General features: G+C 41.1%; 1 protein-coding gene across 4 annotated transcripts in view; it reads right to left on the reverse strand.

Annotated features, from left to right (window-relative positions):
* The window catches only part of LOC125149153 (sodium/glucose cotransporter 1-like), a 58,851-nt gene that overhangs the window by 33,620 nt on the left and 11,493 nt on the right, over window positions 1-13,738 (reverse strand). For all 4 annotated transcript variants that reach the window (XM_047827892.1, XM_047827891.1, XM_047827894.1 and 1 more), the window contains 3 exons: window positions 4,766-4,870; window positions 2,556-2,661; window positions 1,213-1,293 (listed from right to left, as the gene is read on the reverse strand). In XM_047827892.1, coding sequence (XP_047683848.1) covers window positions 1,213-1,293; window positions 2,556-2,661; window positions 4,766-4,870 — 292 coding nt within the window. The remainder of the gene's footprint in view (window positions 1-1,212; window positions 1,294-2,555; window positions 2,662-4,765; window positions 4,871-13,738) is intronic.

The raw sequence follows: 13,738 nt of genomic DNA on the forward strand, positions 1-13,738 counted from the left end.
TAGGGTTTTGTCATTCAAATTAGTCAGTGCTTCCCAATTCATTAAAAAAATTCCTTAGATTATACCTGATGTGTATTTTGTGTTCCAGCAATATAGCTCTGAGTACACCTCATGGCACACTAATGCTTACTGAATGTTAAGAGTGAGGACTATGTAACTCTGATTCTATCATTTCTCATTCAATGGGGCTCAACAACATGCTTTACAGAACCACAGTCCTTCAACTGTATTCACGTACCATTTCAATAATTTTTCAATACCTGAGACAAGAGTTTTTCCTTCTAGATTTATGTAAGACCAATCTAGATTTATGTAAGACCCATGGAGCAGTGGGTAACACCAACCTCACTGAGGTCATTATCTTAGCTAGTGGCAGAAAACTATCATTTTAAGGTTAAATGTACTTGCCATTACAGGTATTATAATATGTTAGTTTACATAGTGGAATTTGGTGTTTAGAGACTCAGCTATGAGTTCTGCTCTTAGTGTGTCTCATGAGCAAGTTACTTAACTGAATAACTCAGTTTCCTCATCTGTAAAATGGGGATAACAGTGATGTGAAGATTAATATGGATAAATGCTTACGTGGTACCTGATACTCGATTTCTGTTAGCTATTATTTTCATTCTTAGCACTTAATAAGCACCTACCATGTGCCTCAGACTTCACACTCTGTGCAGGATACAATGGTTTTGGTTCGTAAGAAGTTCTGGAGCTGAGGGGTATGATTTATTTATGTGACACAATCAATGAACAATCAAGGTATGTATCACAAAAATATCAAGGTGTGTGTAGTAGTGATTTGAGTCCACAGAAGAAAAGACATGTAGATGGAATAATAACAGAATCACATTTTTGGAGGTGGGTCTTCTGTTGACCTTGATGGGTAGATTTAACTGCGTGGATAAAAAGGAGAGGGGCTTATAACTGCAGAGGAAGAGCATGGGCTGAGGCACAGAGGTGGGGATGAGTGTGGTGGGCCAGTCGATCACTGTCCCAAAGCACTACAGTTTGTCATTACCACTTCTATGTCTTCTGAAGTGAGCAAAGGTTTACTTCTCAACTTTTTGTGTGACCTGAGATAATGCTCTAAGGGATCTGAGGGCCTCAGTCTCCTCATCTGCAAAAGATGAAAGTGCTGAAAATGGCCCCAGACAGCAATCAGACTGGAAGATTCCAGCCATGGTGCCCAGTCTTCCAAGATTGACTTACCAAAGACCATTAACAAGATTGATCCCAGAACCATAACAGCAGCATGTAAGGTATCAGTATAGACTACAGCTGCAAAACCACCTGAATAGGTAGGAGAAAGAGAAACAAAAGCAACATTTGAGACTCTCTGCTGAAAGTCACTTCTGTATCCCTATTCTACATGCTTGTCTCCTTCCAGATCTCTCCATTCACACCTTTGTACCTTTAAGTCAGTAGGTCTTACAATAACATGCTTAGTCTTGGTACATCCTGTGTTCTGTCTTTAACATCCCTCATGATCTTTTGTTGGATTCTTATCTTGCCCTTCTATGTCCCAATTTCCCTTTACTTCCCATTTTTTGGATGAATGAAAAGCTGGTAGTTTTCCTAAGCAAAAAAGTACATCTTTAATCACAAAATCTCAGTCTGGAAGCAACAGTTAGCAGCATCTCTGGTCTCAACATGCTAGATGCCAGCAGCACCACCCCCCCTCCCTGGTTGGGACAACTCAAAATGTATCCAGACATTACCAAATGTCACCTAGGAAGAAACCCCCAACTCCCACTCCCTTGTGCATTGAGAGCCATTAATTGAGTGCATTCCATTCCCTACCCTGATCCTCCTCACTCAGACAGTGGTAAACTGCCAGGGACACTCACCAGCATCCAAGATTTCCACTGTGGCTGGAAAAAACAGTGATGAGGGCCCCCGCTCTCAAAACTTAGGCAGAGACTCTGGGACAGAATTGCCTACATAAAAGATACTATCTGATGGCCTGACCAGGTTACCAGGTGACCAGGATGACTGAAGCTGCTGCCTCCCCCTAATTCCTTTTCTGTTTCTACTCTTTTACTTAGCAGCCTGCAGTGTCACATGATGGCCCGCTCCAAACATGATCACTGCCATCCTTGCCAATGCCCTTAGAAAGCCCCCACTGGCCTGATCTGATTTCTAGAGGTAGTATGTCACTTAGGCACCCTGCCTCCATTTTCACTGTTCCACCCCCTCAGGCCTAGCAGTATGATCTACAGACTTAGGGAAAATGCAAAAGCTGAGACCCTCTGCCTCCTTGTCTACTAGCACTCCACTATAAGTAGTAGAGCTTTGGGGCGCCCGGGGTGGCTCAGTCGGTTAAGCGTCTGACTTTGGGTCAGGTCATGATCTCATAGCTCGTGGGTTCAAGCCCCGCGTCAGGCTCTGGGCTGACCGCTCAGAGCCTGGAGTCTGCTTCGAATTCTGTGTCTCCCTCTCTCTCTGCAATTCCCCCACTCACACTCTCTCTCTCTCTCTCAAAAATAAACATTAAAAAAAAAAGTAGAGCTTTTGTGTCAGTATAAATACCTGTGTGGTTACAGTAACCTCACCTGTGATGGTATAAATGCCCATAATTGTCAGCAAGATTATGGTGGCCAGGTAGACATCTAACCCCAAAACCAGTCTCATGAACATGGCACCAGTACAGATCTCCACCTGAAATGAGTACAAAGGAAACAGGCTGCATTTTCATTTCCAGCTCAATCAACAGCAGTATCATAAAGACCCTAGAAGCCATCTGCAGGAAGTGGTCTATGGTTAGCACATTCACTCCGTCACTAATGGACATGGGGTGAGGGCTACCCAAGTTCTGTTGGGAAAAAAGGCTTATGCCCCATGAGTTCAACCAAGGTCAGCACTTTTAGGGCTTGGGTCAATCCAATGAATTCAGTTCATACAAAACTTAGCCTATTCCTCTCTAGACCCTTAGAACAGGGAACATGCTCAGAGAGTGAGCTGTTCTTATAGTTCTGCCATTGGAAGAGGCAAAGGGGACAGCTCAACAGGGGCTGGTAAGTTTTTTTCTCTAAAAGACCAGATAATAAATACTGTAGGCTTTGCAGGCCACATACTGCCACTGCTTTCCACAACCATTTAAAACTATAAAAAGTTGGGGCGCCTGGGTGGCACAGTCGGTTAAGCGTCCGACTTCAGCCAGGTCACGATCTCGCGGTCTGTGAGTTCGAGCCCCGCGTCGGGCTCTGGGCTGATGGCTCAGAGCCTGGAGCCTGTTTCCGATTCTGTATCTCCCTCTCTCTCTGCCCCTCCCCCGTTCATGCTCTGTCTCTCTCTGTCCCAAAAATAAAAATAAACGTTGAAAAAAAAAATTAAAAAAAAATAAATAAAAAATAAAACTATAAAAAGCCATTTTCAGCTCAAGGACTGTACAAAGCAGAACATTAGGTTGATTGGCCTTCAGGCTGGATTTGTTGATCCGTGGTTTGGCTGGCACTGATTTTAAAGCATCTGCATATCATTTAACTGGCTAATCTCTTGCCTAGTTATTCTGGTCTCCAAAGTAGGGATGCAATGGGCAGAGATCCTCCCATTATTCACCTATCCATTTATTCACCAAATGTTTACTGTACACCAGCATAGCAGATACTCGACAGGGTTCAGAAGACACAGGGCTACTAAAACTCAGTTGCTGCCCCCAAGAAGCTTATATTTAGTGACAGAAACTAAATAGGCAATTTCTATGTAGTGTGATAAGTGATACTCACATTGTATGTCTGTATGCATGCGTGCATGTATTTATTTATTTATAGTTTTTATTATAGAGACAGTATGAGTGGGGGAATGGGGCAGAGGAAGAGAGAGAAAGGATCTTAAGCAGGCTCCACCCTCAGTATACAGCTCGATCACATGACCCTGGGATCATGACCTGAGCCAAAATTAAGAGTTGGACACTCAACCAACTGAGCCACCCAGATGCCCCTCATTCAGTCAGTTAAACACACACACACACACACACACACACACACACACACACACACACACACATTTATCAAGTGCCTTAGGTGCCAATAATTTTCTCAGCACAGTGGGTAATGCAGTGAACAAGCCAGGCAAGGCTCTTGGCCTCAACAAGCTTGCACTGAAGTGGAGAAGGCAGATAATCAGAAAGGAAACAGATAAATTATTCTCACATGGTAACAAGTATTACAAAAAAACCCACCAAAACATAACAATGAAATAGAGATTGACTGGGTACACCTATGGAAGGCCTCTTCAAGGAGGTGATATTTGAAAATTTTGGGGGGGGGAGGGTACATTCTAGACACAGTGTGAAACAAATGTCAGGGGCTTTCATTGGGAATAAGATTGGCAGGTTTGAGAAACATAAGGCAGGCAGTGGGGCCAGGAGACAAGGCTGGAGAGGCAGGGACTAGAACAGAACATCCTCACAGATCATAACAAGGGGCTTAGGTTTTCTTGAAAGGGTGGTGGAAATTCCTGGATTGTTTTAAGCAGAGGAGTGACATCACTTAATGACATGACCTAGATTGAGGCCAAGGTTCTCTAGAAACGCAGAGGGACCTGTAACTGAGGCTCGGGAGACAAATAAGATGCCCCTGCCTTAATTTTTTGCAAAGTATTATTAAGCTATTTTTTTTTCTCTGCTCTAGCTTAGACAGAAGAAAACGTAAGTAACTTATGGGGCCACAGAGTGAACTGCTGACACCAATCTAGCACCATCCTACCTACTGAATTTTTGTTGTTTTGTTTTGTTTCTTGGGCTGGCTTTTATACAACTCACCGAGATCTTATTGAAGATATAGAGGAATAAGTACAGAATAGCAAGGAGGAACTGGATCCGGAAGCCACCAAACCTCTTCCTCAAATATTCTGGCATTGTCATCACCTGTACAAGCAATAAGAGAAGTCACCACCAGACAGAGTGCCAGAAGAGGCAGACCCACAGGGATGCACCTTGATCACAATGTGCTGGTCATCATAGAGACACAGCTGATGGTGGTGGGGGGGCCCAGGGATAGAAGTTGCAGCAGGGTCACCCACTCTGGCTTTGGATTCCATGCCACCTGTTAAAATGGGGGAAATAAGAAAGGAGAAGCAATAGTATTGTGTTCAAGAAGCAATCTCCTGAAAGTAGAAGGAAATCTAGCCATTTGAAGATGTCTCATGATGACAAATCACTTTCATGAAATAATCCTAGAGCAAATTCAAATACCTTATTACATACTACAAATATAACAAGTACTCAGGAGAGACAGAATTTGGGGCGCCTGGGTGCTCAGTCGGTTAAGCAACCAACTTCAGCTCATGTCATGATCTCGTGGTTTGTGAGTTCGAGCCCTGCGTTGGCTCTGTGCTGACAGCTCAGAGCCTAGAGCCTGCTTCGGATTCTGTGTCTCCTTCTCTCTCTGCTCTTTCCCCGCTCATGCTCTGTCTCTCTCTCTCTCCTTCAAAAAGAAATAAAAACATTTTAAAAAAATTTTAAGGAGAGATAGAATTTGACTCAACAGCTCTCCAACCTGGTCATCTGTGCCCATGCTCTCATGTGTGTGCTGTTTGCCCCAAACAATCCTGTTCATTTCGATTTCCATGGTCTCAGGCTGCGTGCACCCCACGACAGGGATGCATGCATGCACAAGATGTCTCTTTGTTCATTAGATGCTTGGACCCAAGTGCAGTGCCAGGCTCACAGTAGGTGAATAAATGTTTGTTAAATGTATACTGTTCCACTTCTATCCCAAGTATCCTCATATGGGCTGCTGTCACAGAGTGTAACAATGGCTTAAGCAACAGAAATATTATTATCTCTCAGTTCTGAAGGCTAGAAGTTCAAGGTGTCAGGAGGCTTGGTTCCTTCTAGGGGCCGCGAGGGAAGGATTTGTCGAGGCCTCTCTCCTTGGCTTGTTGATGGCTGTCATCTCCCTGTGTCTTCCTATTCTCTTTCCTTTGTACATGTCTGTGTCCAAATTTCCCCTTTATAAAGTCATACTGGATTACGGCCCACCCTAACCATTTCATTTTAATTACTTTGAAGATCTTATCCCAAAATACAGTCATAATCTGAGGTAATTTCCTTGGGATTATGGCTTCACCATTGCAGATGCTAGACAACATGGCAAATAAGCCTTTCACATTTTTAATGCCGCTCTACAAATATTTACAAATTTTAACAGTTTTATAAGGCATAATTTATGCACATAAAACTCTCCCATTTTAAGTGTAAAGTTTGATGAGTTTGGGAAAATGTACACAATTATACAATCACTACCATATTAAAATATTAATCATTCTCTTCTTAAGATGGATTTTATTTATCTATTTATTTATTATGGGGGGGAGGGGCAGAGAGACAGAATCCCAAGCAGGTTCCATGCTCAGTGTGGAGCCTGACATGACGCTCGATCCCACCACCATAAGATCATGACCTGAACTGAAATCAAGAGTTGGATGATTAACTGACTGCTCCACCCAGGTGCCTCACAAAATATTAATCATTCATAATGCCCTCCATAAACCCCCTAGGGTTTGCAGTTAAGGCCTTCAACCCACCCTTGGTCCTAGCTGTCCCCACGGATTTGCTTTTCTAGAATTTTAAATAAATAGAATCATATACTATGTACTTTTTAATGTCCTGCTTCTTTCACTGGCCTGATGTTCTTGGTTGAGATTCAACCACATTGTTGCATGATCCCTCTTTCATGCTGAGTAGTATACCACATCACATGTTGTTTTTCTACTCTCTTACTGTAATTTAGATTATTTCTAGATTTGGCTATTAGGAACACAATTGCTATGAAGCTTCATGTACAAGTTTGTGTGTACACACATGTTTTCATCTCTCTGGGGTTGGCAAAGATCTATGTCCAGGGAAATACTACTGACTGGGTGGTCAGGTTTAATTTGTGAACAAACTGCCAAAGTGTCATGGCCATGTGATTCTGTATTCCCTCAAGAAATGTATGAATCCCATTTGCCCCACACCCTCTCCAGCTCTTCTCCTCTTAGTCATTCTGGAACAGTGGTATCTTAAGTAGCATTTTCCTACTATAAAAAAAATATATCTTTCAAAGAGTTAAAGGTTATGGGGCACCTGGGTGGCTCAGTTAGTTAAGCATCCAACTCTTTTTTTTTTTTTAATGTTTATTTCTGAGACAGAGCATGAGTGGGGGAGGGGCTGAGAGAGAGGCAGACACAGAATCCGAAGCAGGCTCCAGGCTCCGAGCTGTCAGCACAGAGCCTGACGTTGGGCTCAAACCCACAAACCGTGAGATCATGACCTGAGCTGAAGTCGGTCGCTCAACCGACTGAGCCACCCAGGCGCCCCAACATCCAACTCCTGATCTCAGCTCAGGTCATGATCTTGCAGTTTGTGAGACTGAGCCCCATGTCGGGCTGCAAGTTGACAGCGCATAAACTGCTTGGGACTCTCTCTCTCCCTCTGCCTCTTCCCTGCTCAGGTGCACTCTCTCCCTCTCTCAAAATAAATAAATAAACTTAAAAAAAATAAAATTTTAGGGGTGCCTGGGTGGCTCAGTTGGTTAAGTGTCCAGCTCTTGACTTTGGCTCATGTCACGATCTCATGGTTTGTGAGTTTGAGTCCCACATTGGGTTCTGTTCTGGAAACAGAGCCTGCTTGGGATTCTCTCTTCCCCTCCCCCCCAACTTGTGCTCTGTTTCTCTCTCTCTCAAAATAAAAAAATTTTAAATGTTTATTTATTTTGAGACAGAGAGAGAGAGAGAGCGAGAGAGAGAGAGAGAGAGACTGAGTGCGAGTGGGGGAGGGTCAGAGAGAGGGAGACACAGAATCTGAACCAGGCTCCAGGCTCTGATCTGTCAGCACAGACAGAGCCCGACGTGGGGCTCAAACTCATGAACTGCAAGATCATGACCTGAGTTGAAGTATGACACTTAACCAACTGAGCCACCCAGGTGCCCCTAAAAATAAATAAATAAATTTAAAAACAAAAATTTTATTTTGAAGTCCCATATATCAATTTCCTCCTTTATGGTTTTAGGTTTTTTGTGTTCTGGTTGAGAAATCTTTCCCTACTTAATCACTTTATTCTTTATTTTGTTTTGCAATAAGGTTTTTTTAAATTAGCTTTAGGTGTACAAATAATTATTTGATATTTGTGTATATTTCATCTACATTTTTGAAGAGTACTTTTGCTGGATATGGAATTCGTGGTTGACATATTTTTATTCCTTTCAGTATTTACATATGTCATCCTAATGTTTTCTGGCTTCCATTGTATCTGATCAGAAGTCATCCATTACCTGTATCATTTCCTCCCTGCATATAATGTATTTTCTTTTAGTTCTCTCAAAATGTCCTCTTTATCTTTACTTTTAGCAGTTTGACTATGATGTTAACCTAGGTGTAGCTTTGTGTTCATTGGTGTTTGTTAAGCTTTTTGCATGGAAAATTAACATTTTTCACCACACTTGGGATACTTTCTTACTATTTCTTCAAAAAATTTTTTTCTGCCTCTTTCTTGCTCTCCTTTCTGGGATACCAATTACATGTACGTTGGACTACTTGATATTGTATCACAGGTCTCTGAGGCTTTGCTCCTTTTTCTTCAAAAATTTTTCCCTTCTGTTCTTTCTCTTGGGTAATTCTTATTGAATTCACTGATTCTCTCTTTTGTCATTTTGTTTGTGCTGTTGAGTTCCTCCTATGTATTTTTCATTTCAGCTAATGTGCTTTTTAACTTTAGAATTTCCATTTGGTTCTCTTCTATAGTTTCAGTTTCTCTGTTGAGAGGCTCTATTTGTTCATTCATTAGTATCACATTTTCCTTTATTTCTTTGAACATATTTATAATAGTAGGTTCAAAGCCTTTTTTTGTTAAATCAACATCTGGGCCTGCTCATTTATTTACTGCTTTTTCTTCTGGAGTGTGGGTCACATTTATATTGCCATTTCTTTGTGTGTCTAATAATTCCTGGTTGCAGGCTGGCCATCATAGATCATATGATGTAGCATTCCACAATCTGCTTTGTTCTTCTGAAGATTGCTGTTCTTGTTGTTGTTGTTGTTGTTGTTGTTGTTGTTTTGTAGGCAATTAACTTACCTGGACTCAAACTGCAACATCTTTCATGTCATCCCACCTCCCACTCCTACACTGAAGTTTATAGCTGCTGATGTCTATGATTGTTTTTTCAGCTTCTAGCTGCTGCTAATTTAGCCTAGTCCTATAGAGGTTTTCTTTGCACTTGAGTAGTCTCACAGTCAGTCAAGGTTTCATGCAGAATTTATGCCAAGTTTATAAACTTTGATTTATACTCAAAGTTAATTCGCTCTCTGTCTCCCTTGTTTTTGGTGCTCCCACAAAAGTTTCCTGTTGCTTTGTTAGCCCCCTGTTCTCTCCTCTGTTATGGGTAAGACTTGTTCTCCACTGCCTACATTGTGTGGGTTGGGGAATGTACTCAGTCCTAGGCACTGTAAAGTCACAGATCTCACACGTATAGCTCTGTCTCTGTAAGATAGAGCTCCCTTTGGTTTCTGTCTTTTTTTTTTTTTTTGGCTCCCTGGGTTCTCATGCATGCATCTGTACTTTGGTGGTCAGCCAGGGATCTGAGCTTTTTCTATCTTACTTTAAAATCCCCCTCTACCTCAAGGACATAAAGGTATTCTATACTTCCTTATAAAAATTCAAAATCTTTTGCCTTTCCTATTTAAGTCTTTAATCAATCTAAAATTATTTTTGTGTATAATAGGGATCCAATTTAATTTTTTTCATATGATAATCAATTGACCCTCCTTTACTCAGTGATCTGCAGTGCCATTGATGTCATAAACCAAGTCCATGTATATGAGTGTTCCTTAGTTATTTCTCTTTTCCACTTGTCAGTGTTTTAACTCGTGTCAATACCATACTGTCTTAATTACTATAGCTTTATAGTAAGTCTTGATATTTGAGGGCAAATCTTTATTATTTTTCGTTGATAGGAGTATCTTTGCTACTTTTATGCTTTTTTACATACATTTTCTTTTTTCCAGCTTTATGGATATATAATAACATACAACATTGTGTAAGTTTAAGGTGTACAACACAATTTGATATACATATACTTGCAAAATGATTATCACAGTAAGTGATATCTGTATACTATACTTGCAAAGTGATTATCACAGTAAATATCTCCATCACCTCATATAATTACCTTTTTTTTTAATGGTGAGAACTTTTAAGATTTACTCTCTTACAACTTCTAAGTATATAACACAGTATTGTTAATGATAGTTACCATACTACTTAAAAAAAATCCTTGTAGCCATTCTGTGCCTTTTGATTGGAGAATTTAATTCCTTTATATTTAAAGTTATTATTGAAAGATAAGGACTTAAATTCTATCTTACTCATTGTTTTCTGGCAGTTTTGTAGTTCCCTTGTTATTTTCTTCCTCATGCTGTATTCCTTTGCAAATTGATGATTTTCCATGGAAGTATGCTTTCATTTCCTCCTATTTATCTTTTGTGTATCTACTGTAACTTTTTGCTTTTTTGTTACCATGGGGTTTACATAAAATGTCTCATAGATGTAATAGTCTATTTCAAGGTGATAAATTTGATCACATACAAAAACTGTACCTTTTACTCCCCATCTCAACATTTTATGTTTTGATATTATAATTTTTTTTATATTATGTATCCATTAACAAATAATTATAGCTATATTTTAATATTTTTATTTTTTATTATTTTTAAATGTTTATTTATTTTGAGAGAGATACAGAGAGTGTGAGCAGAGGAGGGACAGAGAGAGAGACACAGAATCCGAAGCACGTTCCAGGCTCTGAGCTGTCAGCACAGAGCCTGACATGGGGCTCCAACCCACAAACTGCAAGGTCATGCCCTGAGCCCAAAGTTGGACACTTAATGTTCTGAGCCACCCAGGTACACCTAGTTATTTTTATTTTTTAATATTTATTTAATTGAGAGAGAGAGCAAGCAAGTGGGGGAAAGGCAGAGGGAGAGGCAATCTTAAACAGGCTCTATGCCCAGCAAAGAGCCTGATGTGGGTCTCAGTCTCACGACTGTGAGATCATGACCTGAGCCAAAATCAAGAGTCAGATGCTTAACCAACTGAGCTATCCAGGTGCCCCTCTCCTTCATTTCTAAAGGATAACTTTACCAGGTAAAGTATACTTGGTTGGCAGGGTTTTTTTTCCATCACTTTAAATATATCATCCCACTCTTTCTTGGCCTGCAAGGCTTCTGCTAAGAAATCTGCAGATATCATTATGGAGGTTCCCATGTATGTGAAGACTTTTCTCTTGTTTAAAAAATTTTCCCTTTGATTTTAGACACTTTCATTATAAGAAAAAGAATATAGTTTTAGGTTGAAATTTGGTGGGGGGACCCATAGGCTTTATGATCTTGGATATCCAAATCTCTTCCCAGATTTGGGAAGTTCTCAGCCATTATTTCTTAAAATAAGCTTTCTGTCCCTTTCTCCCTCTCTTGTCCCTCTAGGAGCCCCTGATGTGTATATTGTTTTTCTTAATGGTATCCCATAGTCTCATAGACTTTCTTAACTTTTTCATTGTTCCCCTTGAGTGAATTATTTCAAATGACCCGTCTTCTACTTCACAGATTCTTCTGCTGGATCCAGCCTGCTATTTATGTGATCTATTGCACTTTTCATTTCATTCATTGTATTCTCCAGCCCCAGAATTTGTTTGATTATTTTCTTTTTTTTTTTCTTTTCTTTTTTTTTTTTAAATTTTTTTTTCAACGTTTATTTACTTTTGGGACAGAGAGAGACAGAGCATGAATGGGGGAGGGGCAGAGAGAGAGGGAGACACAGAATCAGAAACAGGCTCCAGGCTCTGAGCCATCAGCCCAGAGCCTGACGCGGGGCTCGAACTCACGGACCGCGAGATCATGACCTGGCTGAAGTCGGACGCTTAACCGACTGCGCCACCCAGGCGCCCCTGTTTGATTATTTTCATGATCTCTCTCTGCTAAACTTCTCATTTCCTCCATGTATTGTTTTCCTTATTTTATTGAATTGTCTTTCTGTATTTTCTTGTACCTCACCAAGCTTCTTTCAAACAACTATTTTGCATTCTTTATCAAACAAATCTCAGATCTCCATTTCTTTGGCATTGGTTACTAGAAAACTGTACTCCTCTGGTGGTGCCATGTTTCATTGATTTTTCATGTTCCTCAAAAAAAAAATTTTTTTTAGGTAGGTTCCATGCCCAGTGTGGAGCCCAATGTGGGGCTTGAACTCATGGCCCTGAGATCAAGACCTGAGCTGAGATCAAGACTTGTACACTTAACTGACTAAACCACCCAGATGGCCCCATGTTTCTCAAATTTTGTATTACTGTCTTTGAGGAAGCAGTCACCTCCACATCTTTACTGACTGGCTTTAGGAGAGAAATACCTTCTCTAAGCTCTGCTAGAAATTCCAAGGCTTTCTCAGACTTTTTCTATGGATATACCTGCTCCACATTTCTTGTTCCTTTTTTGGGGGAATCCTTTTTAAGATTATATGTCTTCTCTTGATCCTGCAAAGCCAGGCCAAGTTCTGACAGCCTCCCTTTGCTTGCTTTCCCTAGGGCAATGCTGAAGTTAGTGTGCTTTCCTCAATCCCACAGAGTCAGTATGGCTTTCTGTGAATGCTCACTAACCTTCTACAAAAAACACTTGCTCTTGCCACCATCAGGGATGCAGAAAGAGAGCTGGCCAGAGGGTGGAGGTGCATGTGGGTGAGGTGTGTGGCATGCTGGGGTGCCCTTGGGCCAATTGAGGGGATCTATAGGTGAGGAGACCCCAGCGGCTCACTGGCAGGCTTCCTGATAAGTCTGCAAAGTAATTAGTAGGATTCATGTTCCTCTGATCATGGCTGAGAGCCATGGCTGCTGTTCTCTCAGCCACTCCTCAGCCTCCTAGATGTGCGGCACACCTCCATATTCTGGATGGGATGAGAAACAAGTGGGTCCTCTTGGCAGACTTCTGCACAACTGGATTGCTGAACACTTACTCCCATACTCTCAATTTCCCCTGTGGGAGAAATTTCAGGCTGAGAAGGTCTCTCTTGGCACTTAGCTGTGCCACCTTGGGGAAGGGGTGGGACATAGGTACACTGAAACTCTTCCTCTCACTCTCTTCATTACATCCAGTCTTCGATTTTCTTTTTTCCAACAGTGTGCTAGAACTTCTCTAGTGGAATTCTGGTCTTCCACAAAGGCCCTCTTATCTGTGGGTGATTACAAAATTGGTGTTCTTTGAGGGAAGATGGCAGAAAGCTCTTATTCCACCATGTTGATGATGTTATTCCACATATCTTCACAGATGTGTAGGCCAGATGGTCTCTATTCTCTCTCAGCTGGTCACTGACATGTATTTATCCCCTTATCTCCTACATACATTTTATTATAAATTTTTTTAAGTTTATTTATTTATTTTTGAGAGAGAGAGAGAGAAAGCATGAGCATGAAGAGAGGAGAGGCAGAGAGAGAAGGAGAGAGGAAGAGAGAGGGAATTCCAAACAAGCTCTGCAATATCAGCATGGAGTCCGACATGGGGCTCAAATTCATGAACCATGAGATCATGACCTGAGCTGAAATCAAGAATTGGACACTTAACCGACTAAACCACCCAGCTGTCCCCTACATACATTTTAGAATCAGCATGTCAAGTTTCTAAAAAAATTCTGTTTGGAATCTCATTCCCAGCACAGACTAATTTGGAGAGAACTAACATTTTTAGGATATTGTCTTCTAGTAATTAACATAG

The sequence above is a fragment of the Prionailurus viverrinus genome, chromosome D3 (assembly GCF_022837055.1).
Source record: "Prionailurus viverrinus isolate Anna chromosome D3, UM_Priviv_1.0, whole genome shotgun sequence".
Taxonomy (NCBI): Eukaryota; Metazoa; Chordata; class Mammalia; order Carnivora; family Felidae; genus Prionailurus; species Prionailurus viverrinus.